The sequence below is a fragment of the Sturnira hondurensis genome, unplaced genomic scaffold (assembly GCF_014824575.4).
Source record: "Sturnira hondurensis isolate 20B ecotype Veracruz unplaced genomic scaffold, ASM1482457v3 Scaffold0020398, whole genome shotgun sequence".
In the NCBI taxonomy this organism is placed as follows: domain Eukaryota; kingdom Metazoa; phylum Chordata; class Mammalia; order Chiroptera; family Phyllostomidae; genus Sturnira; species Sturnira hondurensis.
In genome coordinates this window covers 980,695-1,007,405 of record NW_028093029.1, presented here as the reverse complement: position 1 = coordinate 1,007,405, position 26,711 = coordinate 980,695, and the positions used below count along the sequence as shown (strand labels likewise).

Sequence of the window (26,711 nt, the reverse complement as noted above, 5' to 3'; positions counted from 1 at the left end):
GGGACGAAACGCATGGGCCCAGTGACAGTGGCAGCTGCGGCACCTGTGCCTGTGGCGGCGGGAGGAGACACACAGGACGCCATTGTTCTTCGTTGACCCCGCCCCCACATACAGCGTCACAACCCAGCGACTGAGTTGCCCTGCTCTGGTGAACACCTAGGGCTCCGATCCTGCTACTTAACAGGCACGAACAGCCCAAAAGATGGCACAAGAAGAACTCAAAGTCCCAGAGCCAATAACTCTCAGCGACTGAGAAATTGCCAGCCTCTTAGAAGCACAGTTCAAGACACTGTTTATCAGGATGCTCACAGAACTGGTTGATTATAGTCACAAATTAGAGGAACGTATGAAGGCTAAACTAATTGAAATGAAGGGAGATGTCCAGGAAACCAATAGCGATGGAAAGGAAACTGGGACTCAAATCAATGGAATGGACCAGAAGGAAGAAAGAAACATCCGACCAGAAAGGAATGAAGAAATGAGAATTCAAAAAAATGAGGAGAGGCTTAGGAACCTCCAGGACATCTTTAAATGTTCCAATATCTGGATTATAGGGGTACCAGAAGGGGGAAAGAAACAGCCACAAGTGGAACACTTATTTGAACAAATAATAAAGGAGAACTTCCCCAGTCTGGCACAGGAAATAGACTTCCAGGAAATCCAGGAAGCTCAGAGAGTCCCAAAGAAGTTGGACCCAAGAAGGAACACACCAAGGCACATCATAATTACATTACCAAAGATGAAAATGAAGGAGAGAATCCTAGAAGCAGCAAGGGATAAGGGGACAGTCACCTACAAAGGAGTACCCATCAGACTGTCAGCGGATTTCTCAAAAGAGACCTTCCAGGCAAGAAGGGGCTGGAAAGAAGTATTCCAAGTCATGAAATCCAAAGACCTACAGCCAAGATTGCTTTATCCAGCAAAACTTTCATTTAGAATGGAAGGGCAGATAAAGTGCTTCTCAGATAAGGTCAAGTTCAAGGAGTTCATCATCACCAAGCCCTTATTATATGAAATGCTAAAGGGACTTATCTAAGAAANGGTTCTTTCAGGGCTTCAGTGCTAGATAAATAAAAGATAAATAAATAAAATACTTTTTTTTTTTTTTTTTTTTTTATCTTTAGAGGGGAAGGAGAGAGGGAGAGAAACATCAATGTATGGTTGCCTTTTGTGCTTCCCCTCTAAAGATAAAAAAAAAAAAAGTATTTTATTTATTTATCTTTTATTTATCTAGCACTGAAGCCCTGAAAGAACCCAAGAAAAAAATTCCGTTTTACTTGTCTGAAAACTTGAAAAGTGTCTAATGAATAGGAAAAAACTATTTGGGGGAATTTTATTTATTTATTTCTTATTTTTTAAAAAATATTTTATTTATTTATCTTTAGAGGGAAGGGAAGGAGAGAAAGAGAGAAACATCAAGGCATGGTTGCTTCTTGTGCTCCCCCCGCTGGGAACTGGCGTGCAACCCAAGGCATGTGCCCTGACCTGGAATCGAACTGTGGCTGTTTGGTTTGCAGCCCTGAGCTCAATCCACTGAGCTACACCAGCCAGGGCTATTTGGGGGAAATTTAAATAAGAAAGACAATTCTGTTCATCCCACCCCTTTGTGAGAACAAGAAACATCTCTTGGCTTTAAAGACCCATGAGTTAAACCCCTTACCCTGCAACCAGAGAGGTGAGGAAGTCTTTGAAGAAGTCCAGCTTTGGGTCTGTGACAGACTGTGGGAGCTTGCTAACGAACGGCAGCAGGTTGGGGTGTATGACCGGGGCCAGGCCCCGGCCACCGTCACGCATCACGGCTGACAGCTTGGGAAACACGCTTTTTCTGGCATTTACATGAAGCCAACAGTCCTAACCAGGGAAAAGATTATAATGACAAAGATCATAACCTACTTTCCCCAGCTGAGAGAGAAGACACATAGGTCTCGAAAATCAAAGTCAAGTATTCCATCCTAAGAGACTAACATCTCTCACTGCCATTAGAAACTAAAACTGAAATTTTATACATTTATTACATATGGTAATCATGTATACTACAGGCTTCTGGGATCAGAGTCAACAGAAATAATTACCTAACTTAAAATATTCACACAAAAGCTGCTCTCTAAAGGGACAGCAGCACTGACCCTCACGCGGGAGATTCAGAGAGCCGCACGGGAACACACACAACACCAGGTACACGGGAAGTAAACAGAGGCCCTCTGCCATTTCACAGTCAGGTTAGAGTTACATCAAGTTTTGGGTTAAGTATCTTATTTCCAAAAAAGCATTTTTTCAGCTAGGTTTTAGATAGTATAACCTAATAGTCTCTAAGACAGCAATTTCCAACCAGTGTGCTGCCAAGAATTTTTAAAACATGCAGTGCCTGACTATTTAGCCAAGGGCACTGACCTCTTTTCCCTTAAGAGTGGCAATTTAAAAAATGACAACAGCCAACACAAAAGTAGCCATCTGCTGTGAATTAAGCAAAATTATGCCTATTTTTTGTCAGATTGGCAAAAACTAAATTTTTTGGTGTGTTACAGATTTTAAAAAATATTTTATTCTTTTTCAGAGACAGGGAAAGGGAAGGTGATGGAGAAACATCAGCTGGTTGCTTCTCACACGCTCCCAACGTGCCCTGACTGGGAATTGAACCGGCTACCTTTTGGTTCACAGGCCAGTGCTCGATCCACTGAGCCACACCAGCCAGTGCATGTGCTGCAGACTTTTAGTAATTAGTTTACGAGTGCCACAAGATGAAAAAGGTTGAAAAATCGCAGCTCCGAGACAGGTATTCCTAGATGCACCAAGCATACCTCCCTCACCTACCTCGACAGTCGTCAGGGTATACAGCACAGCCTCCCAGAGGGCGGGGCACACAACGGGGTCACTGTCATCGATGCTGAGTAGGACAGAGGAGCTCACTCGCGATGCTTCGTCCCTCATCAAGTGTGGAATTCGCTGGCACAAAGCAGAAACTAACTCGAAATAGGCAGCGCGGATCTAAAAGGAAAAACAAAAACAGAGACAAAGGGGAAAGTAAACAAATACATTCAGTGAGAACAGACTTGCACATGCCAACAATTTCAATCAAGGTGCCAGGAATACAGCATGAAAATTCAATTCTCAATCTGAAGTCCTAGCAAACACAAAAGTGAAAACACAGTAACATTCAGGTAGGAGGGGCAATGAGGTCCCACCAGGAAGATGTATTTGTATAAGTTTTAAACATAAACAGTAAACATAAAGCATAAATATAAACTGACACAATCAGGAGAAAAAGAAAGGAATCAGAGAAGTGTCTTAAAAAAGAAAGATGAAGACACCTGAGGCACACTGTGTTTCCCATACTTCCAAAACTTGTTCTGGGACAGGAGAGACTTAAACCTCTCCTCCAGAGACCTGAGCTCGTGCTCTGGTATGAGGCAGAGCAGTTTCTTCAAGGCCAACAAGGAGCACGTTATGACCCGGTGGAATTTAGCTTCTCTCTCTTCCTCTGGAACAGTTCTCATGTGAAAATAGGAGAAATACGTATAAGGATTGAGTATAAGCAAAACGACATATTTGACTCTTCCATTTTAAATGTTTTATCATTAAACGACTACCAAAGTTGCTTTATTACTATTTTGGATTCTTCCTGTGCCAACCACCCTCAAAATACAATCACTCCCAGAATTTCAGTCACATACTTCCCACATAATACCAGGTGAAAGCAGGTGGAGAGCCGTGGCCGAGGTAAGCGTGCACCCCTCCCCCACCCAGCTCGTGGCAGGGGTACACAGAGGAGCCGCGGAGCGGGTATTAATACACCAAAGACGGCTTCCCCTGTGGACTCTGAAGAGTCTGATTAGAACATAATAGAAGTGAAGAGAACATTTCACTACTTTTTCAGTAGAACTGCTGACAGTTTTTCAACTATTTTCAACAAGACCTTAAAACGTCCCCTGCTATGACCGTCAAAAGGTGAATGTAGAAAAAACCTAAAAGCACCTCTTTGCAAAAAGAACCTACTATGTGGCTCCCAGATAATTCAACTTAAATAGCAGGACAACTGGCAAGGAGAAGCACTTAAAATGGCACATGGCACACAGCACATAACACACTCTACTAGGCATTTTCATCTCTACATTTGGCACCCCTTTAAAAGCACCACATTAGGATGACCACATGACGACCAGTAAGTAAAACAAATCCTTACGGGAGTCGCAACTTACTGCGGGTCACTGAGGGAGTCGGGCGTTTCTTTTACCAGATGATCCTGCAGCACCTGCAGAGGGAAAACCCCAAGCCTTGAGATTTCACTGTGTTGCCAGTCGTGGCTGGAGAGAGCACAAGCCTCATCTGACCTAGAAGCTGCTTAACCTTTCCCAACAAAAGAAACTACATAAAGGAGCAGCACTAAAAAGTCTGAACTTCACCTATTTCTCTTTCCCTACCACCCCCAAGGTTGGCTACTATTGAGCCAAGGACAGGGCACTTCTCCAAGCACCTGCAGTTTCCATCAAGAGGAACTGTCCTCCTCACCCTGGCTGGCCTAGCTCAGTGGATTGGGTGCAGACGGAAAGGTGAACGGTTCGATTCTGAGTCAGGGCACAAGCCTGGGCGATGGCCAGGTCCCCAGTAGGGGGCGTGTGAAAGGCAACAGCATATTGATATTTCTCTCCCTCTCTTGGACCCTCTCTTGCCCTTTCCCTAAAACAAATAAATACAATCTTAAACAACAACAACACACAAACAGAAACTATGAAGAGCCAAATCAGTTGTCTCAAAATTCATTTTCTAAAACTCTTAGTGTCTAAACTCATGACTCTGAAGTGGTACACCTGAGAAAGGAAGAACGGGAGAACCGAGAACCAAGTGGGCAAGGGGAAGTGTGTGTGTTGGGGGGCAGAGGTGTAGGGGGAGGGCCCAGGAGTCTAAGCCAGTGAGGATAACGGGGACGCACAGCAAGGCCAACTCGCTGGAAGGAGGACGGAGTGAGGGACAGACACAGGGCTGTGCACAGCGGCCCCACAGCGGGAGCAAGTGCAGGCACTCATGGTTGGAGCCTCCAGCTCCCTCTTCCATTTCCTCACATAACGTCAGGAAGCTTGGCCATCTGGCCTCTCCAGACCATACCATAGGACAGTGAGGAGGGAAGAAATGAGGAAAACAGATGCAGACACAGATGCAGACACACTGAAAGCCACGGAAGTTATGGCTGATACCAGTCTGGTCAAAGTGTGGGCTGACAGTTGAAGACAGTTCCACACAGGCTTGTGGGAGAGATGTGTAAGGCCATCTGAAGGGCAATTCACCAACATCTGTGAAAACTAACTGTGCTTATTCTTTGATCCAATGAACGATGACTAAAAGTGCTGGTACTTTTCACTCCCACCAAATACGAAGTGATCTATTCAAAAAAGTCCACTAAACTTTGCAATAAAGACATCAGAGTGAAACTATAAAGGTGTTTTATTTTTCCCCCAATTTATACCATTCATTTATTCAAGTCTTTTACATTTCTCAGTAGCATTTCAAAGTTTTTTTTTTAGATTTTATTTTTATTTATTTATCTTTAGAGGGGAAGGAGAGAGGGAGAGAAACATCAATGTATGGTTGCCTTTTGTGCATCCCCTGCTGGGAGTTGGCCTGCAGGGAACCGGCCTGCAACCCAGGCATGTACCCTGACTGGGAATCGAACCGCGATCCTCTGGTTCGCAGGCCTGTGCTCAATCCACTGAGCTACACCAGCCAGGGCTTATAAAAGTGTTTTAAAAAAGTTAACTGAACTGCTGTGTATCCATACAAAGGAATACCACAGAGCCAGCAAAAAGAGTCAAGTAAATCTGTAAACATGTATTAATGGGAAAATATGGGGGAAAGTAACTTTAGAATGAATTTTTAGATGTATTTTTTTAGATTATATACTATAATCTAAAGATTAAGATTTATAAATTAAAGAGGGAAAATTTAAATATTTTAGAAAAATGCAATACAACATGTTAATTGTAGTTAAAATACAACATGGGCTTAGTGGACTGAGCACCAGCCTGCAGATCAAAGGGTCACTAAAGGATTCCTGGTTCAGCTGCATGCCTGGGTTGCAGGTCAGGTCCCCAGCTGGGGGCGTGAGACAACCGATTAATGTATCCCTCGCACATTGGTGTTTCTCTTCCTCCACTCCTTAAAATAAACAAATAAATAAAATATTTTAAAAAATAAATAGAATGCAACATGAACAACTGTGTTAAACACTGTTCCAGAAAGACAATCTTCCATTGGAAACATTTCATGAGCACGACTCCCTCACACTGCCAGGCAGAAGAGCAGTCACTAACATGCCTGCTGTCCCTTAAACACTAAGGAAAAGCAGGGAACAGCTCCCAGGACTTACACTTGCAATCTCATCCTTACAGAATGCGATGGCCTCGGGCTGCTTGCTGGGGGGGAACGCCGCGGCGAAGGCCTCCTTTGCCGCCGATGCGGCAGGCGGGTAAGTGTCACACTGAGCCAGGAGCCAGTAGCCCATTACGCTTTTTAAATAAGGAGCCAAGTGTTTCTTAACTTTCAGGATAAGTTTTTCAAAAGCTTGCTGTGTGGCTTCTCGAACCCGGCGGTCATGGTCCTATTGCAAGGATAGTATGGTTTAAAATCATTCTACTGAAACAAATACAGATATTTTGGAATATGCCGTGATAACCCATCAATAAGAATTCAACTATGTACAGAGCTAGACAAAAAAATCAACTATGTAAAGAAATTGATTATTTTTTTCCTTCTCCCAATGAGATGGTAACTGTATTAAAACTAGAGTTAAGGCTAGGCCTTAAACAATTAAGCAATTAGTTCTCATTTTTCTGGAGCAAATATACAAAGAAATTAAACTACCAAAATTTATTGTGGCTGGAAAGCATCTAGGTAATTCTGACCTAACTTTGGAAAACACAGCGGACTCCCTACACACTTCACACAACCAAATGACCCAATCTGTGTAACAACACTGGCATACCATTTCATATCCTCACCACCAATGTCATCTCTGACAGTCCTCATAACTTCAAATACATGCAACAGAAATAAGCTAGTCAAGTCTTAATACTTACAAGGGAAATTTTGCAAAAAATTCTTGGCCAGTATGGAAGAACTCCTTTTACAATTTCTGCATCTCTCTCTATACACATGGTTCCGAATTCCTGCATAGCCTGAAAGCAAATTATTAACATTGTTAAGGATCAGCAGCCATAATATTGGCTATTGTCTGTATTTATTCTGCTCTGGAAGTTTTGTCTATTTTATGCACACTGTTTCTGTTTGTGCCACATGAAACAAATTTAAAGAGTTCCTTTAAATGCTAGTATGGTAGAAACTTTTCAGCTATTTTTTAAAAATAAAATATATGCAGCCCTGGCTGGTGTAGCTCAGTAGATTGAGCGCGGGCCTGTGAACTAAGGGATTGCGGTTCGATTCCCAGTCAGGGCACATGCCTGGGTTGCAGGACAGTTCCCATAGGGGGACACATGAGAGGCAACCATACACTGCTATTTCTCTCCCTCTCTCCTTCCCTTCCCCTCTAAAGATAAATGAATTAAATCTTAAATAAAATAAAATAAAATATACGCAGTCCTGGCTGGTGTGGCTCAGTGGATTGAGCACACCAATCCATGTAGGCCTTTCAGCCTACCAACTGAAAAGTCACCAGTTCGATTCCCTCTCAGGGCACATGCCTGGGTTGTGGACCAGGCCCCCAGTTGGGAGTGCACAAGAGGCAACCACAAATGGATGTTTCCCTTGCACATCAATGTTCCCCTCTCTCTCTGAAAATAAATTTTACAAAATTTTAAATAAATCAACATGCAAACAAAAAATCCCACTTAAAATTATAGGGTCAAATTACATTCTCTAATGGAAGTAACGGTATACAGGCAGAAATCCAAAGTTGGTTTAAAATGAGCAGAATAACACATTAATTTATAACTTAGAAGATAAGTACAAACTAAACTTAAGTCTGTGTCAGAAAAAAGTATAACTGTAAAAGAAATTATGTACAGTGATTCATTTTCCTTTACATAAAATATGGCAATGATATTTTAATAGAAGGACTATGTTATTAAGAAACTTATGAAAACAATAAAACTTGCTTTTAATTTTGTTGTGACATCTTTCTTAGAAAGTTTCCGTAGGACCATTCGGAAATCAGAATCTACAAGACTATCAATTTCTTCAGCTCCTTGAACAGCAGGAACATAGCCTAGGTCACTCTGGAATGTTCCAAAACCAATAAATCCAGGCACAGTTCCCTGTTCTTTTGCAAGAAGTTCTGCTGCTCGGCCACTGTTTGAAGGCTGGTAGAAAGTAGAGAGAAAAAAAAATGTCAGAGTACAAGAAGAATTCCAAATTTAACTTTGAGTTCTTTAGAGTATAATTCCTTGATAATCCTCATGACAGAACAAGCTTCTGAGTTTTTTTCTTAGCCTAAGATTTCATGTATTGCAATGTTTCCCAAATTTAAATGTTTCTATCAGCAAGAAGGTATCAATAATGATCCCAAGAGGTGTTTCCTGGTTTTCTAAACATCAGAAAAATGTTTTTTATACTGGGTACAATCCACTAGGTGCTCATGATTTCCAGTTAATCAGTCACGACAGCACGTTAAAGACATAGAATAAAATATTTAAAATCAGAGAAAGCATCATGTATAGTAAGCCTAAGTACTGTTTTATAAAATGTTTTATTTCCAACTTTTGCATAAATAGTATGTGCACTGTGTAATGATGTAAAAACAACTGAAATGGATGACATCTTTTCATTCACCCACTCATTCAACAAATATTTATTAAGTAACCACAATGGAACAAGTCTAACCACTGCTGTTTCCAGACTAGAAACTCCTTGAGGACAGACAAACTCACTGCCACATACTCAAACTTCTTTGGGCTAAAATAGTTACAAATTACATTATTATGGACATAGAAACACATATGATGGTTAGGTTATAAGATACATTACTTTGTTTCGAACCATAATCAGCAGTCTGTCCAACTGATACACAAAGTAGCAGCCTCCTAGTATTAAAAGTTAAGGGATTAGTTGTGACAAAGAAAATATTTGAACTGCTAAAAAGAAATTAACATATTGTCATCTAAGAAAAAAATGCCTCAGTTCAATGTCCAGGATAACATTACAACCTACCTAAATCTGTTTCTTATTTATGAGAATGCTTATCCAAATGTGTGATTCAATTTCCTCATACCTAGCAAAATTGTATGTGAAAAACTGATTTGTCAAGGAAAAATCTGGACCACATTCCAAACTGAAATGAATGATCAGAAATGAAAATGAATTAATTTTTTACCAAAACAAGGGGGCATTTAAGACTAATTGCAAAAAAAAAATGGTTCTCTATTTTAAAACTTTATTAAAGTGAACATTACTCAAAGAGTTACAAAGAAAGTTAGTGAACTACAACTCTGAGAACTAAATATGATGACCTTAGTACATCAGAATTTCATCTGTAATCCCATTTGTAAACTTCTCTATGAGGAAACAGAACAATGAAGTAGTATAAAAAAGAAATAGTTGCTGAAAACTAAAGGGGTCAAGGCTGAATTCTGAACTGACCTGAATGATCACAACTGGACAGTGGTAAGTAGGATCAGAAGGCACCAACTTGAAGTTTCCAATTTAAAAGTAACAAATTATTTTTGGAATGTACTGATTGTATCTTTTATGCAATATCTACTTTGAGTTTAAAATATAGTTACTGTTTCTTACTATTTACTCTACTGTATGATAGATATTATACCCACAGTTCAAACAGAAACTTGATTCTATTTCTGGCAGTTAATTTTCTTGAGCTTCATTCTCCTGTGGCTGTCTTCCAGAGGTGTTTGACGCAGCACAGCTGTGTCTACAGTTTAAATCCAAAACCCAGAACAGATCTTTCACCACTTCATCTCTACCATTTCTACTCCGTTCTTCTACTACCCTTTTTCTCCCTTGTGTTCCAGTCCCAAGTTGAATTGAAGGGTCCCTGAAATATGCCCTGCCCTTTTCACAATTTGGTCTTTGCATAATCTTATCTCTCCACCTGAAAATTTCTCCTTCCTTTTCATTGTCTGACAAACTCCTATTCATCACTCAAAACATAGTTGTGTTTTCAACACTTGCCTCTCTCAGGTCAACCCCCATTCTTTTCTATTCTTCCACTTCCTTTCTACTCATACCCCTATCAACATTCCCTGACATATTATAGTTATCTGCATACTTATCTATCATCAAGAAAAGGGGACATTTGTCTATCACCCTTGAGTACACTGCATTCGGGACTCTAAGTCTTCTGCTAAATCAATCACTGCTATTCGAATCCCAGCTCTGCAACTTCCTGGTTACATGAGCTCAGGTAAATTTCTTTAAAACTCAGTACCATCAGCCCTGGCTGGTGTAGCTCAGTGGATTGAGCTCAGGCCTGTGAACCAAAGGATCGTGGTTCAATTCCCAGTCAGGGCACATGTCTGGGTTGCAGGCCAGTTCGGATCAGGGGACGCACAAGAGGCAACCAAACATTGATATTTCTCTCCCTCTCTTTCCCTTTAAAGATAAATAAAATCTTTAAACAAAACAAAACTCAGTACCATCATATTTAAAATGAAATAACTGTAACTAAATCATTATTTGGGTAGTTGTCAAGATTAAACATAAGTTAAAACCAGTGTAGTAATAACTGATTCCAGCAATTATCATCAAAGAATGCTAAAACCATTAGATGAAAGAATGTGGGAGAAAATATGATATTCCCAGGCTCAAGGTACCACTCCAGGTATTATTTTGATAGCCAATGGAAAAGCTGTCTTCCCCAAGTGAGTAAACAAACACCACCACCACCAGGACAAACAGGCAGCACGTGTCCCTGCAGAGATGCACTGAGGTGCTTCATCTATGAAGCACTCCCGTCAAAAACTGCTCACTTAAATCTAATCATAAGAAACAAACAGACAATTTTAAATTAAGCTGGCCTAGACTCTTCCCCATACATGTACCGCGCGGTGGTGGTGGTGGGGGCAGGGCAGGCAGGGAGTGTTGGGAAACTCAAGAGCTAACTAAGTAAAAAAGAATGAGTGATCCCAGACTGGATATTGGATGCTTTTTGAATGCTGTTTCTAAAAATAAAGTTATAGAGAACATTACTGAAATGACCACAGAAATCTTAATAAAATGCCGTATATTATTAGCTAAATCAATCACTGAATCAATCAATTCACTGATTCATCAATCAATGAATCAATCAATTCAGTATTATACTGAAGTTAAGTTTTCTGCCGCGTTGTAACTGTTGATGGTTATGTAGAAGAATGGCTTTATTTTTATAACACACATGATTTAGGAGTTGTCGTAGTTTCTGCAAGTAATTATCATAAGGCTCAACAAAATACAATACTTATACAGGGAAAGCAAGTGTGATCAACTATTAACAGCTGGTGACCAGCTGGTAACTCTAGGTAGAGACTAGATGGGTTGTCACTGTAATATTCTTGCATGTTCTTCTCTAATATTCTTTTGCTTATACTGGGACTACTTCAAAAACAAAACACTGAGGACATATGTTAAATAAAAAAGCCCAGGATCCATGAGGGGTCCGTGTAGCCACATGAGGGACGGAGGCGGCGGCAGGGGCGGCAGGGGCGGCGGGGAGGGCGGGGGCTTCAGCCCGGACCCGGAGCCCCGCCGCGACCCCACCACCCCGAGATCGCCGATTCCGGGTCCCAGGCTCAGGAGGGCGGGCAGCCTGCGGGTGAAACCGCAACTGAAGCGTCAGTTAAAGAAAAGTGTGTGCGCGGGGGCAGCTCGGCCCCTTGGCTCTCCCAGCCCCGCCACCTGCTCGGACACCACTTGCCAGCGGGGACGCACTTCGGGAGGTCATGCCCCACAGGGGCCCACGCCGACCCGCAGCCGCGCTGCGCACGTCCCCGCTCCGCCCGGCCACCTCGCGCTCACCCTCAGGTTCCCCTTGGTCCGCTGCTTGTTCTTCCCGCCCATGGCCGCGTTCTCGCCGCACTCTCAGCCGCAGCCCCGGGTCGAAACGGCTGGACCACAACTTCCGGCTATGTTGCCGGAAGTGGTTCACGGAATAACTTCCCCGGCCCTCCCCTTCCGCCACCTACCCAGGCCTCCCGCAGCCCCACTTCAGCTCTTGGCTCGCGGGGAGGCCGAAACTCCCGTCCCGCACCACTTCACAATTGGAGCCACGCCTGTTTGACTGACGTCAACTCTGTCCAATAGGCAGCCGAGCGTGGGACCGCGGCGCCGAATCCGTGCTTCTGGGGTCCCGGGAGGCGATGTCGGTTCCCAGCTCTGCAGAGAGGAGGCTGGCACGGGCCTGGAGGCGTTTTCAACCCCGGGTTGCGGCAGTACGACGTGGCAGTGGCTGTGGGGATACGCGGGCCGACTAGGCCCTTCAAAACGCAATCATAAGTGTCGTCGGGGCGTTTGATGGAAACGCAGGCTTTCGGGCCCCCTCGCGACTGTTAAATTGGCTTCTGCGTTTGAAATCGGCTTGACATCGACCAGATATCCAGGTCTTGTTAAAAATTTGAGAATTAGTGCTCTAGGCCTTATTCCCCCTGAATTCACACTTTTTCACATTGTAATTGTAACGTGCAGTTTTTTAAAAAGCGTAATGTGGCAGTCCTAATTTTGAAACGTACGGATCTCGCAGTTCGGGATTTTGCTTCTGAGAATCACCGGACAAACAAGCGCACGATGCTGGTGATGGCCTCGCATGTCCACGGCAGGGTACTGAGCTCCGCAAACTTCTTTATTCCGCTGGCTCCTCGGCAGGCGCTGCGACAGCCCCTCTCTTTCCACGTCGCCCTGGAACCTGCAACCGCGTCCAGCAGCAGCGGATTTCAGTCTCCTGCCTTTAAACCATTGCACCGGCCTCACCGCGCACCTCGGGGAGCCAGCGGCAGCAGGCAGCACCCACCTCCAGATGGCCTGGGTCCTAGCCGCCTGGCTTCTGTTCAGAGGTCCGCACCCCGACTCCGCAGGTTCCTCTGTTGAGCTCCGGGACACCCTCCACAGCCAGGCGCCGCCCTCTCCACGACGGGAACCGAGCTGCAGCTGCCGGGGCCTCCAGCAAACTACTACGATCACCCCCTTCCCTTCCTGCCTTCCTCCCCTCCTCACCGTGCCCCAGGGACAGGAGCTGCGGCTGCGGTGAAGACCTCCGTGACCTCTTTTGGTTTTTAGAATCCCGTTTAACCAATTCCCCATATTAATGTTGTTTTCCTTAAACAAGTAGTGAAGTTTATTTTCCGGTCCGGACGCCACGGCATCAAATTGCCAGATTGTGCTTCAGTGGGAGTCTCCTGGTGCCCCTTGGCAGTTTTGATGGGCTCAGTTTATGCTAAATTGTGTCATCGGGCGTGTGTGTCCTTAACTCTTGGCTGCCTTGCGGTCTTTACGGAAACTCACTAATGACATATTCCGTTGCGTTTCTTTGACATACTGAAATAGTTTTCTTTAAAGAAATAAATAAATAAAATAACCCTGGCTGGTGTGGCTCAGTGGATTGAGCACCGACCTGAGAATGAAAGGCTCACCGGCTGGATTCCCAGTCAGGGCACACGCCCGAGTTTCAGGGCTGCATCCCCAGTAGGCGCAAGTCCGCTTTCATGTCTCTCACCCTCTCTTTCTCCCACCCTTCCCCTCTGTCTAAAAATAAAATCTTTGTAAAAGAATTTTTATTAATAAATAGTAAATGGAATGTACAAAGACTGAAAATGCTTTAGCAGTTTAATCCTGCTCAAAGTAGTATATGCAGCACGTGGCCCTTTTGGTGGCCTCTGGGGATGTCAGATCCCATGTGTTGGGGGGATCCATCCGAATCTGAAAGTGGCCAGGGGAGTCAGAAACCAGAGTTCAAGGGACTGGTCCATCTGGTTGTGTGGTGGCCATGGATATGGCAGGGGGGCGGGGGTGGGACAGAGTCTGAGGAGGAGCGCAGGGCTCTCACCCAATGCAGTCAGATCACCGTCAGTGCCATTCTGTCCTTACAGGAACACCTAGGCCACTCCTCCTTAGTTCTTTATTCCTGCTGGCTTTTCCTGACAGTCACATAGATTGCCTGCAACTCATTACTAAGATGACTAATGCATTGTGTCCCTCTTACCTTCCAACACCATTCTTCTAACCGAATCTCACGCATCAAGGAACATCCAACACAGCATGAACCCGAGTGCAGGCAAGCTAGCAAAGAAATACTTAGTAAGCACTTTTGGAGCTAGCTGTTGGGGGGCCTGCGAAACCAGGCTGTGTGTCTTTGACTGTAGGTCAACTTGCTGAAACTAAATTTACACAAAGTCATTTCCAGAATAAGAAAAAAATTGTTAAAATCCAATATGCCAAAGATGAATTCTCTAAATTACCAATTTGATGGGCGGTTGAGGCCTGTTAAAAAGTGTGAGCTCTGCTCACGCCCCAGCCTTCTGTGAGGCAAGCCTGAGGATGGAACCCAGTATGGAAAAGTATACAAACACAGATGTGAGTGGCAAACTCCACGGAAGAAAAACTTCATTCTGGCTGGTGTGGCTCTGGCCTGAAAACTGAAAGGTCACTGGCTTGATTCCCAGTCAGGGCACATGTCTGGCTTGCAGGCCAGGTCCCCAGTGGGGGCCATAGGTGAAGCATCTGATTGATTCATCTCTCTCACATCAATGCTTCTCTCTCCCTCTTCTTCCCTCCCTTCCCCTCTCTCTTAAAAAGTCTCAAAAAAAAAAACCAAGAAAAAATTCACCTATTTGTGTATCAAATGTTTGGGGTAGATGTAAAACTAAAGCTTTGAAAAAATATGTTTGGCAAAATAGCTTTCAACTGCTAGTGAGAGGCACGCAAACAGAGCCACTGTGGCTCTGTTGGAGAGTGGTCCAGTAACCAAAAATGTTGCGGGTTCAATTCCTGGTCAGGGCACATACCTAGATGGCAGGTTCAGTCCCCAGTCAGGGTGTGTATGAGAGACAACTGGTAGATGTTTCTAAGCATGTTCTCGGTGAGGATTAATTTTTTTAAAAAGGCACACAAATATAAATAAAATGGTTTCTATTTCACAACAAGCTGTCTAGAGATAGGCAGGAGCTGGCGCAGCTCGACAACATGCAGTGGCATCTCAGCAGTTCTCTAGGCCCTTCCTGCCCCTGTGGCTGAAAGGACTCCTGCAGCCCCAGCAGAAAGAGGTGGCAGAGGTGCCCTCACTGTGTCTATCACGTTAATCAGGAAAGCAAAGGTCTTCCGAGGCATCCCCTAGCCAAAGTCACCTGAGCTGCCAGAGAGGCTGGGAGAACTCGTGGGGGCAGGTAAAGGGCAAGGGGTTGAGAATGGGTGGCAAGATGAGTCACCAGCACAATTTAACTCAAGTCAAATTAATTTCTCTTTCAAAATGGGTATATAAAGAAATTTCTGTCAATACTTTTAAGAGTATAACTTAAAACTCAGTCCTGTTTTCCATCAGGACATATTTTTAACACATGCCCTTCAGCTGTACTACTTTTTCTTTTTCACCCCTAACATTCTAGAATGGGATGGAAGTAAAATTACTTAATATTTCAAGAAAGAGTGGGTAGAAAAAACAAGTGGTCAACAGTGACAAAATACTTTCAACTGCTCGTCTACTCCGTCATTGTCCTTCTACACCAAAGAACATCTGGAAAACCTCCCCACACCCTTTGGCATTTAAAAATTGATACAGCTGACCAAAGTCCATGTGGTTTCCTCTGGTTCCATTAACACTGAACACTTTTTCTTCAAAGGCTGAAAATTTTCTTTGTTTTTCCATTTCACCATTTGTGCCATCCAAAGGAATGTCTTCTCGGTGGCGAATCAAAATTCTCTTCCAGTTTAATTTTCTGAGCCTGAAAAGAAATTTTCAAGTAGAAAATTTAAAACTATATTGTGCATTCTAGGGCACTGAAAATATTGTCCTAGGAGTAAAGAAACCTATTTTTATGTCAGAGATTTATTTTAATCAAATATGATTCTAGTCCTAACCCTAACCCCAACCCCAAACTCATTTATTGCCATTACCACTGATGTGGAAATTAATGAATCTCAAACTGCCAAAAGGGGCTTCTCAGAAACTCACTTAGGGTGTCAGTGGAGAAATGAGACAATTAGAAATTCCCTTGTTTCACAGGGAATACACAGCTCAAGATGAGGGGAGAGTCAGATCCATGGGGATGGAGGGCCTTGGATGGAGGGGATGGTTCAACATCTACTTACATCTCCCAGGTACACTGTGTCAGGTAAGGGATGTGATGCTGACCACCTGGGAGTTCTATTTGATCCACCGACCTGAGGCTGAATTCCCATGAGATACAACCTCAGGGTCATACTTAGTTCTAGATCTCCAGTTCTAGTTCAGTCCTAAAATGACAGACACAGCACACAAAATTTGTGAAAGCAAACCTGGACCAGAATTCTTCACAAGCACTTTGTAGGCCTTCCACACAGACAACACCTGGTTTCCCTGGCATGCTGAACCCAGACAGGGAAAGCTCCTTTGCCCACTCCAGAATATGCTTCCTTTTGCATTTGTTGTAGATGTGGTGACTATAGATCCAGAGTCTCGTGAGAACAAGAACGATGGGCTGAACTGCACCTCCTGAAGTGGGAAGAGGGGCAGTGTCTCTGCTGACATAGCCAGGGGCATGTTCTCTAACCCAGTCAGTGGCATGCAACACACAGACATCTCCAAGACAATTCTTCTGCAGGTGTGTGGTCAGATCTGTGTTCAGCTGAGTCTGCTGGGATCTACTTAATGATAGTGATCTGGTACAAAATAAGTGGGAGAAAAAAATTAAGTCGATTTTCTTGGAACAGAAAACAAACTCAAGAATTGCTTTTAATCCCCAATTAATTCTGAACTCTGAAGTTAGCCAGTTCCTGTAACGTACCTGACAGTGATTTCAGGCAGGACTGCAGGGTATTTAAAGGGAAGAGTGCAGGCCAGAGAAAACACCACCTGATCAAACGAGAAGAAAAAGGCCCTAAGTGTTTGTTTTAAGTCTTGACCTGTTTCAATTCTCCCAAAAGCAAAACTGAATTACCATTGCTCCAGAAGATACGTCCAGATTCATGTTGATTGTAAAGTACACTTTCGAAGATCGTCCTTCCATTGACCTCTTTTCAATGCAATCTTTCAGTTCTGCAACAGCCAGCTGGTCATTCACTGTGAGCTCATTCTCACCAGGGAACATGCTGGCCAGCAGGTCTAACTCGGAGAGCTGGGCCTCAGCCTGTTCGATCTCAACCATTTTCATCTACCTATAAGTTTCTACGGAGGTAAGAATAAGACAGACAAATACCACATACAATCTTGGAAGAACGCTACAGATTATTCAAAATGCATCTGATTTCTTCATAAAATATGTAATTTAATCAGAGTATCTTTCCTATTATTCAACTTTGTAGTGTGTTGTAACATGTATGTAATAGATGTAATATGTTAAGGACCTAAAATGTGGGACAGTCCAGTGAGAAGAGTAAAACTCGAATAATAACCAGGAACCAATTGCTACATATCTAGATAGTTAATACGACTTCTTGAGCTACCACAACAGGCAATTTCATGAAAGAATCTAATTATGGAGTCAAAAGGCTCATACCAAGGGCCAGGAAAGAGGGTGTGACAGATCGCCCTGGAAACCTAAAATGGACAGGATAAAAGAGCAAATTATATGTATGGTTAATTTTTTTCTTAACTTAATGTTAAATGTATTAGTTTTTAAAGAGCAGAAGAATGTGAAAAGGAAATAAAGACTGGTAATTATTCCGCAGCTCAAGTAACCACTGTTAACATTAAAAAAGTACAAGGTTAGAAAATTCAAGTAGTAGAGAAAAAATTTAAAATTAAGATATAGTTTCCTGCCCTGGCCGGGTAGCTCAAATGGTGGAACATTGTCCTGATACGGCAAGGTTGTGGGTTCCATTCCATGTCAGGGCACAGCTGAGAATCAACCAAAGAATGCATCAATAAGTGGAACAAGAAATTCTGTTTGTCTGTCTGTCTGTCTCTCTCTCCCCCTCCCTCACCCCAATCTGAAGTCAATAAACAAAAAAAAATTTAAATGATATAGTTTTCTGCTGGTAGTCTCTTCTTCTACCTAAATCCCCAATCCAAGGCAAAGAGGTTTTGGTGTTTTGTATCTGAAAAAAATTTAAGCATTATACATAAGCATATATGAAAACATATGCTGGTATAATGTGTAAATGCATGTAGAGAGTGCGATATAGAAACATAATTGAAATGTATCCAAAGGGGAAGATACAGTCACGTCCCCCCACTTCCCCGAACCACACTCAGCAGAGCAACGCATTGTCAGCACAGGGCAACCGCGGTCTCTGTGTGAGTGACTGTCCTACTGAGTCATGTAGATAATTTGTAATTTACTGTGTTCTTTGCCTTGGACATTTGGGTTATTTCTCCCTTTTGGGGGTTCTTTTTATATACACAGTTTGATGAACATACATATTGAGTTTGGTGAATGCTTTCTACACAAGGATAAGTGTGTAGAGATGGCTTGTCAGAACGACAGGCACAACACTGTAAATTCTGGGAGATGTCACTGAGTTGCCTTCTAGAAAGTTACCATATGGAAATTTTAAGTTTTTACAGAGTTCCCGCCTTTAAAAAATTATTAACACATCATCTTGTCATGGTGTTTGGTGTCTGTGTGTGACATTCAAACAGGGTTTTCGGGCCAGGTAGGACTCTTAACAAAAGACCAAGAGGGCAGAGCTGGTAAAGTACTTGAAGAAATAATGGCTGAAAACTTTCCAACTGTGTCAAAAGACATAAACAATTAAAAAAAGCTGAACATATCTCAAGCAGAATGGGCCCAGATAAATCCATATCAAGACACATCATAGTCAAAGTTCTGAAAATTAAAAACAAATATACTAAAAGCAGCAACAGAGAAATGAACTTTAGCTATGAGGGGAAAAGATCATTTAACAGGGCACTTCTCATCAGAAACTATGGAAGCCAGAAAGAAGAGACATAGTATCTTTCTGCCGCTAAAAGTAAAGACAGATCATCCTGCAACACTAGATCCTGTGACAATACCCTTCAGGAATGAAGAGGAAATCGAGACATTCTAAGAGGAATGAAACAACTACTAACAGTTGGCTAAATGTGGGTAAAAGGAAAAAGGACTTCAACTTTCCAATTCACGTGCTTCAATATTACTCGCAGTTTTGTGATTAGCCTGCCGTTCTAAATCCAGCAGGAAGAAAGGTCACACTTCGGAAAAAGGAAGACCTCAATCCCACTGGTATAAAGGAAAACTTGCTTACCTACTCTGTAAAATCAAACACCAGTATTTAGGTTCCTGGTCTGTTCATGGAATCCTTTTTCCTCTTTGGTAAAGGTTTACTGAGCTGCTACTATATGCAGAACTTCACCCATCCCTCATTCCTGGAGCCTTCTATTTAGTTTGAGGATCAGGAGATAAATCCAACAAGACCTAGAACAATGAAGATAAAAAGACTTGGTGATAAGTAACCAGTATAGGTATTATCTCGGGAATTCAGATGAGGACATAATGACATGGGCTACCAGGAAAGATTTGGTGACAGTGGCAGGATCTGAGTGAAGCCTTGGAAGAAGGGGAAGACTCAGAGGAGTGGAGCAGAAGCCCCAGGGGGAGGGCAGGAAGGTCTGTGTGTGGGGGGGGAGGGGGCGGTGGTGGTACGAGGGTAGCACAGGCCTGGACTGTCCTCACATGCCAAGGCATAATTCAGAAGCTCATGATTTGGACTATTTTCTCTTGTGCTCCTTACTTGATGTTTGTCTCCTGGACCTGTTCTGGCCTTTCTTTTCCCTCTGGACAATTGACCTCTGCAGCCTATAGCACTGGAGCCTTCTGCCTTTCTTGTGGTTGGATTCAGCCACTGTGTTGGCAGGAAGTGGGAGGATGGGAGAGGGAAGAATTCAGAAGAATTCAGGGTACCTCTTCACTGGCCTTCCCTGTGTCGGTAGGGTTTTGACAATGGTGGTGACCAGCTAAAGACCACGCCTTCCGCAGGCAGCCCTTGTTCCAGAACCCAGCAGACCTCTCGGGCCCAGGGGTAGGTGTGGTTCCTTCAAACTTGGCCGTGCTCTGTAAATTGCCTCTTTACTAAGATCTCTTCCAAGTTTCACAGTTGAGCATGTGTTTATTTTCCTCCAGTCTCAAGTTTTCTTAATTTGCACTCAACACTGTTGACTAAAGATAGTGTCTACTAGATGCATACAGAAATGAGCAAGAGACTGTAAGAGAAAAAAGTTAACCTAACTGGTGGCTTGGCAACAGTGTTGAAATCCAAGGGGAAGGAGCAGCAGGTTAGGGTGGCGGGGGAGGGGGGCAGAGGAGAAGCTAGCTCACCCTGCAGCCACACAGGGGAGTGAGGCTGTTGGTTTCAGACTCAGCAGCAGGAGACGCCATGCCTTGAGACGGATCTGCTCCTGACAGGCTGCCTCATATGGTCATTATGAAGTCTTCTAGAAATGAGGCTCTCTATTCAGGTCTTCTTTGTTACATCCAATATGATTGGATCATTTCTTTGTTTTTGTTTTTTTTTAAAGATTTCATTTATTTATCTTTAGAGGGGAAGGGAAGGAGAGAGGGAGAGAAATATCAATGTATGGCTGCCTCTGGTGTGTCCCCCGCCGGGAACTGGCCTGCAGCCCAGGCACGTGCCCTGACTGGGAATCGAACCGTGATCGTGTGGTTCGCAGGCCCGCGCTCAATCTACTGAGCTACACCAGCCAGGGCTGGATCATTTCTTTAACATCAGAAAATCGTACTTGGTCAACAACTTAGCTAGTTCATTGTAGGGTCCTTTTAAAGAGTAAAAGCACTTTCACTGAAAAAAGGAAGTGAATTACTCAAGGTGGCAGATCATGAGCTGCCACGGGTCCTGTCAAAAACACATCCAAGACTGTGCGGATGACTCCATGTGACTGGGCATTAGGGTTAAGTGGAACCACCAGGAACACACATCAGGAACACAGGAAGTGCTCTCACACACGCTGGGCTGCTGCGCCCATCAGAGTGTAAATCAGTGCCAATGCCACTTCATTCCTAACGCCAGTGTGTTTCCCACTGAAGTCCAGGATGCCAGTGCCACACCGGGGAAAAAATCAGTGTTTTGTTTAAGTAAGTTATTGAAGTGCAGAATGACACAAAGTTCAACAGGTTTCTTTAGGGTGACCACGGGTCATCCTACTGTCCTGACTGATCTAGTATTTATCTTAGACAAAAGGGACACTTGGACAATAAATTATATGGGCACAGTTTTTGTGCGTGGCTCTATTGTTAGATCCCAATACGTACCATGAATCTCTAAGAGGAGGATTTAATATGCATAGCATCCCAAACCCACCTGACCCTAGGTTATTTTTTCCAGACATAGTGACATGAGCTCTTCCCTACACAGATCAGGAATCCCTGGCTGTCATCTGGCCACTTCAATTTAAGTAGTTGATTACCAAGGCTACCTACCACCTTCAATGAGTCCTTTAGACCGTTTTCTTTACTAGCAAGTGATTTCATATAATTTTAATGTCCTTCTATTTTCACTTGGCATCCTAACTTAAGCACTTGCTCTGTTACTAAAAATATTCATAAATATTTATGATTCCTGGACTTATTTGAATCCTACAAATATCTTTTCTAGCCTGTTTTGAAGTTGAAGACTCTAGGAAACAAGTCATTGGGTGGTTATTAGAGGAAATGAATTCACTTTGGTCTTTTGATCCTATCAGTTTATATACTGTTGCCAAAGCACCACTTACCAACTGTGACCTTAGACAGGTGGTTAGTTCCTCTGTGCCTCAGTCCCACCGTCTCCCAAATGGAGGGACAGGGTTGCCGTGAGGACTGGCTGAGGCTGTGTGCAAGCTGCAGGAACCAGTGCGCGGCAACACAGGAAGTGCTAGTAAAGCGCTGCTACTATGGTACTGGTCACCCATTCCACAGAGGTTTCTTGGGCCCCTGTTGCGTCCAGCTGTCCTTGGCACTAAGATTGTAACAATGAACAGAAGTAAAAAAAAACAAACACCCCCCCCTCCTGCAAAAAACAACAAAATTCTGTTGTCACCCCTGGCTGATGTGGCTCAGTGGACTGAGTGCATGACTGTGAACCAAAGGGTCAGAGCTTCCATTCCCAGTCAGGGCACATGCCTGGGCTGTGGGGTAGGTCCCTAGTAGGGGGTGTGTGACAGGCAACCACACATAATCTTGTCTCTAAAAATAAATAAAAAAATCAAAAAAAAAGTTTAATGTATAGATCTTCATAGGTACATCTTCTACTTGGTGTTTTGTAGGCATTTTTCAATTTCATTAAATAATTTAGTCTTTCTTCAAGTTTTATAAAACATTTCATGCATATTGCAAAGTTGAGAATTTTACAGTCAAACAGTGGAACAATCCTCAAAGGAAGGAGCAGTGGGGGGGTGGGGGTGGGGGGTGATGACTCTGCTCCCCAGGGAACATTCAATAAAGTATGAGAACATTTTGGGTTGTCACAATGGATGGGTGTTTTGGGCACCTAATGGGTAGGGCCCAGGGTTGCTGCTCCAGTTACTACAATACACAAGACATGACCCTACAAATAAAAACTTTTGCTGGTCCAAAATGTGCATGGTGCTGAAGTCAAGAAACTGACCTAAACTCTTTACCATTTTTATTTACCAGCTTTCTCATACATCTAATCCATCTACCAACCCATCCATTCTCATGCATTTCTAAGTAAATTACAGACATTAGTGTACTTCTCCCTACTTCAGCATGCATAACATTAGTATGCAAATTAATATTTGTTTTTCTTTTGAGGTAAAAATGGAATGCATATCTTGAGTTTTGACACCTTTGTACAGCTGTGTAACTCAAACCCTTGGTCAGTCCCTACCCAACCCCCTCAAGGCAACCACCTGTCTGGTTTTTTCACCGCAACTCGACTGGGCTGCTGGGCTGCTGCTTCTCGACTGGCCTATTCTAGAACTTCATCAGGCAGAATCACACAGTAAGTACTTGGCATATGAATTGTACCACACTGTTTTACAACTCATCCATGTTCTCGTATTAGTAGTTTCTTTTTATTGTTTAGTGGTATGTCATCATGTGACTATACCAGTTTTTCCATTCTTTTGATGAAAATGTGGCTGTTTTGTCTGTGGCTGCTATTAACATTCTTGTACAAGCATTTCATTAATAACTATTTCTTCAGTAAGTGCTAAACACTTACTATGCTCTGGACACTCTAGGTACTAGATATGCAGCAATGAACTAGTCAAAGATGTCCCAAGTCTCAAGGGGTTCACAATTATCCGTTTGCATGGGGTTGGGGTGCGGGAGGGACGTAAATAGGTAAGTAAACATGAAAGAAAAATACTAGACGGTGGTAACTGCTGGGCAAAGAAGTAGTACGGGGTGAAGCAAATGGGCAGGGAGCGGTGTCCTACGTCGCCCACCCGTTTTTCTGGGACACGGTGATGTTCGCGCTGTGCAGTTACAGCGAGATGCCGACTACGGAGCACTGTGCGTGTGTGTGTCGGGGGGTGGGGGGGGGAGCAGGTAGGCCGACGGCCACACGACTGTTTCAGAAGAGAAACAAAAGCCTGTGGGCTTAGAAAGACAGCCGGTAAAACAGTGTCAGCAGCACCAGGCCGGAGGGCCAGTACCCCCAACTCAGTCATCATGACTCCGGCCAATTCAACAGGCCAGGGGGCCACTTTCTTCCCGGGGCTGATAAGGATGAAATTTGTTGGTTTGGCTGTGAGTTGCTACTTCCGTCCCTCAAGTTTATTCTATTAACTTGCAGGCCTGTTTCCTGCAGCTGGACACCTGCAGCTCTCTGCCTCGTATTATAGCGTTTGTGTCAGACTGAGCCGGCGCCGAGGCCTCGGGTCTATTGCGCACGAGGCAATGGCGCCAGCAGTCCTACACGGGCAGACGAAGCGTTCCGGCAGGGCTGAGTTGGCAGCTACTGAGACTTAAAGGTGCTCGCTCGGCTGGCCTTCCGACGCCCTCTGTCTGACCAAAGCGCCATCCACGAGACTGCACTCTTACGACGGCCACCAGGAACCCACCCTTACGAGAAACGAGCTGAGAATCAACCCACAACCCAGGTGGGAAACTCACTCGAGTCTGGACTTCCGGCGCGAGCCGTGCGCAGGCGCAGACGGCGTCAGCACTGCCGGACCCAGGGCTAACGCCACTTCCCAAGATGCCGCGCAGCGGAAGTTGCCGTTTTCTGGTGGCCACTCTGGTTTCCGCTCTGTCGCTTGTTATTCGTCACCGGGAGGAAGACGACGCTGGCTGACCAGAGGCCTACGAGGAGCTGCAGTTATGGGCGCTGTAGCTGTGGGTGAGTTCGGCCCCGCTGAGTCTCGGCCCGCGCGCCCTCCTGCGCTCCGGCACAGTAAGGTCCTGCTCGGCCTCGCTCTCTTCGCCACAGCCGCTCTGCTTTAGGCGCGGTTCCCGGCCTCGGCCCGGTACCCCGTCCTCATTGGCCTCACGTCCTGTCACTCCCAGGAGCTGGCCAATGAGTTTTCGGTGCTGGCGCCCCTCTCGACCTGGGGAACACCCGCGGCTCCCGCAGGAGGCGGCAGCCTGCCATTGCGAGGGGCGTGGCTCGCGGGTGGGCGGGGTCGACCCCCCGCTGGGCTCAGGCCCCGGGGTGGGGCTGAGGTGCGCCAAGTCCAGTGCAGCTCTTCTGTGGCTGATGCTACCGCGCAAGCGCGGGAAGCCCGGGGAGGCGGACCGCGAAGGAGCTGCATTAACGCGAGAGCCGGCGCGATCGGCTTTCCTTTCAGTGTTGTGTGGAGTCTGCTGCAGAGTCTTTTCACTAAGAAGCCCATGGTCGTCTGAAGACTTGCCTGGAAAATTTAGTATGATTTATGGGTGCTTTACAGGGGGCGGCACCGCTGTACTCTCTGGTCATCTCTCTTTAGATGTCCTGCATAGCTGTCAAAAATTTAGTGGAGCTCTTTGCAAAGAACTGAAGTCGCCCCCTGCCCTCGCCGCGCCGAGTTCCCAATTCGCCGTTCCCGGAGTCCTGGCCGCCGCAGCCCGCAGCGCAGATCTGTCACACTGCGCACTCCCTCGCGCCGCACCTCTTCCTTTGCGCGGGGACGTGGTCGCGTCGTCCTTCTGTGCTTGCCTCCGCACGTTGTAACCATCCTTTGGGCATCGGGTGCCATCCTCTTTCTATGTCTTGAGGACCTGCTAACGCTTTAATTGCTATAGGCAATTTGGAAGTAATGCCGAAAACCATTTTTTTCTCCTAGGGCTTTAGATTCCAGTAGAGCGATCACACATGCCCAGGTTAAAGATGTCCCGCTAGCGATCAGAGGCCTAGAGCTGGGGACGAGGCGTTTCGGGGTGCAGCTTACCAAAGATTGATGGGAGATGGGAGAGACAGACCTGCCCTTTAGTTTCATCTCTGACACTGGGCTCTTCTGTCATCCGGTTTTTCGGTTTCCTCCTTTGGTGAAATGTTCCATTTAAACTTTAAATTTTAAAGGGTTGTTGTGAAAGCAGTTGCGATGATGATCATGAAAGGGCTTGAAGGACCCAAAGCTCTATATAATTAAACTTCAGCAGTTCTGTTTGAGAAGTAATGAGAGTCAGGATTGTCGGAGCACTGGGGACAGTTTTTAAAGGACCATGAGGGCAAGGCTCAGCAATGTGGACGGAGAAACTGTTCAGTGCTCTCCTCCAGAGAGTGACGTGATGTAAGTGGCTTCATCGGAAGGTGCATCTGGTGTCAGAATGCGGCACTGGTTGGAGGGAGTTCGATTGCAGTCAAGAGCTTGAGTGCTACTCCCTGCCCCCCGCCCCCCCCNCCCCCCCCCCCCCCCCCCCCCCCCCGCCAAATCTACAATTCGAGATGAGATAAATTATGTTACATGTTATCTTTAGGGTGAGAAAAAGTACATGAAATATACTTTGTATTATATATACCTCTACATTTTGTATTCTTTTGTTGTCTTATTCATGTACTTTGTAAACATGGAACCTTGTTACAATTTTAGACTGTCTTTGGAAAGGTTAACAATTACTTGATGTGGCACTGATTTTCATACAGACCTTTTTGAATAACCTTTAAGTACACTGACCCATTAAAGGCTAAAAAGGGAATACTTGTAAGACTCTAAGACAGGATAGGATGACAGCTAAGTAGCAGGATTAATTGGAAAGTATTTTCAAAACATATATTCCAGCCCTGGCCAGGTAGCTCAGTTGGTTGGAGCTTTGTTCCAATACACCAAGGTTGTGGGTTGGATCCCAGTCAGGGCACATACGAGAATCAACCACTGAGCCCATAAATAAGTGGAACAACAGGTCAATGCTTCTGTCTCTCTTTCATTAAGTAAAACAGAACAAAGCAAAAAACATATGCTCCATGTCTTACTTTTTACCATGTCAGTGATTTCTCAAGAATTTGAAAATATGCAGAATTTTTAAAGTATGCAGTACATGGCTATTTAGTCAGGGGCACTGATCTCTTTTCCCTCAGAGTGTCAAGTAAAAAAAATGACAACAGCCAACACACAGTAGCCATTGGTGTGAGTGAATAAAAATTATACCTGTTTTTTAAAATATTTTATTTATTTTTTAGAGAGAGGGGAAGGGAAGGAGAAAGAGTGGAAGAGAAATATTAATGTGTGGTTGCCTCTCATGTGTCCCCCACTAGGGATCTGACCTGCAACC

General features: G+C 44.4%; 3 protein-coding genes across 14 annotated transcripts in view; 1 reads left to right on the top strand and 2 right to left on the bottom strand.

Moving 5' to 3' along the window:
- Positions 1 to 12,090, bottom strand: part of LTN1 (listerin E3 ubiquitin protein ligase 1) — a 47,517-nt gene extending 35,427 nt beyond the window's left edge. For 2 of the 3 annotated variants that reach the window (XM_037029677.1, XM_037029676.1), the window contains exons 1-8: positions 11,956 to 12,089; positions 8,103 to 8,306; positions 7,068 to 7,166; positions 6,359 to 6,589; positions 4,197 to 4,249; positions 3,309 to 3,489; positions 2,812 to 2,985; positions 1,661 to 1,851 (exon numbers count right to left, since the gene is read on the bottom strand). In XM_037029677.1, coding sequence (XP_036885572.1) covers positions 1,661 to 1,851; positions 2,812 to 2,985; positions 3,309 to 3,489; positions 4,197 to 4,249; positions 6,359 to 6,589; positions 7,068 to 7,166; positions 8,103 to 8,306; positions 11,956 to 11,997 — 1,175 coding nt within the window. In that variant the 5' untranslated portion in view covers positions 11,998 to 12,089. Of the gene's footprint in view, positions 1 to 1,660; positions 1,852 to 2,811; positions 2,986 to 3,308; positions 3,490 to 4,196; positions 4,250 to 6,358; positions 6,590 to 7,067; positions 7,167 to 8,102; positions 8,307 to 11,955 lie in introns of all 3 variants that reach the window. The other variant, XM_037029679.1, reaches the window with a different exon arrangement.
- Positions 12,091 to 15,026: 2,936 nt separating this feature from the next.
- RWDD2B (RWD domain containing 2B) lies at positions 15,027 to 24,215 on the bottom strand. 6 transcript variants are annotated; one of them, XM_037029686.1, is made up of 6 exons: positions 24,138 to 24,215; positions 19,309 to 19,478; positions 17,061 to 17,287; positions 16,908 to 16,975; positions 16,420 to 16,785; positions 15,027 to 15,866 (listed from the first exon to the last, which is right to left on the bottom strand). In XM_037029686.1, the coding sequence occupies exons 3-6, from the start codon at positions 17,271 to 17,273 to the stop codon at positions 15,632 to 15,634; spliced, it is 882 nt and encodes a 293-aa protein (XP_036885581.1). In that variant the 5' UTR covers positions 17,274 to 17,287; positions 19,309 to 19,478; positions 24,138 to 24,215; the 3' UTR covers positions 15,027 to 15,631. The 6 variants fall into 6 exon arrangements, with proteins under 6 accessions (XP_036885581.1, XP_036885587.1, XP_036885586.1 ...); XM_037029692.1 differs by having other exon boundaries at positions 16,420 to 16,782; XM_037029691.1 differs by having other exon boundaries at positions 19,313 to 19,478.
- A 61-nt stretch (positions 24,216 to 24,276) lies between these two features.
- USP16 (ubiquitin specific peptidase 16) overlaps positions 24,277 to 26,711 on the top strand; it is a 28,439-nt gene continuing 26,004 nt past the window's right edge. For 2 of the 5 annotated variants that reach the window (XM_037029683.1, XM_037029680.1), the window contains exon 1: positions 25,253 to 25,752. Coding sequence is in view for 1 of the 5 variants with exons in the window: in XM_037029684.1 (XP_036885579.1) it covers positions 24,345 to 24,363 (19 nt within the window). In the remaining 4 variants the exon portion in view is untranslated. Of the gene's footprint in view, positions 24,364 to 24,747; positions 24,887 to 25,252; positions 25,753 to 26,711 lie in introns of those variants that run through there. The other 3 variants (XM_037029681.1, XM_037029684.1, XM_037029682.1) reach the window with 3 other exon arrangements.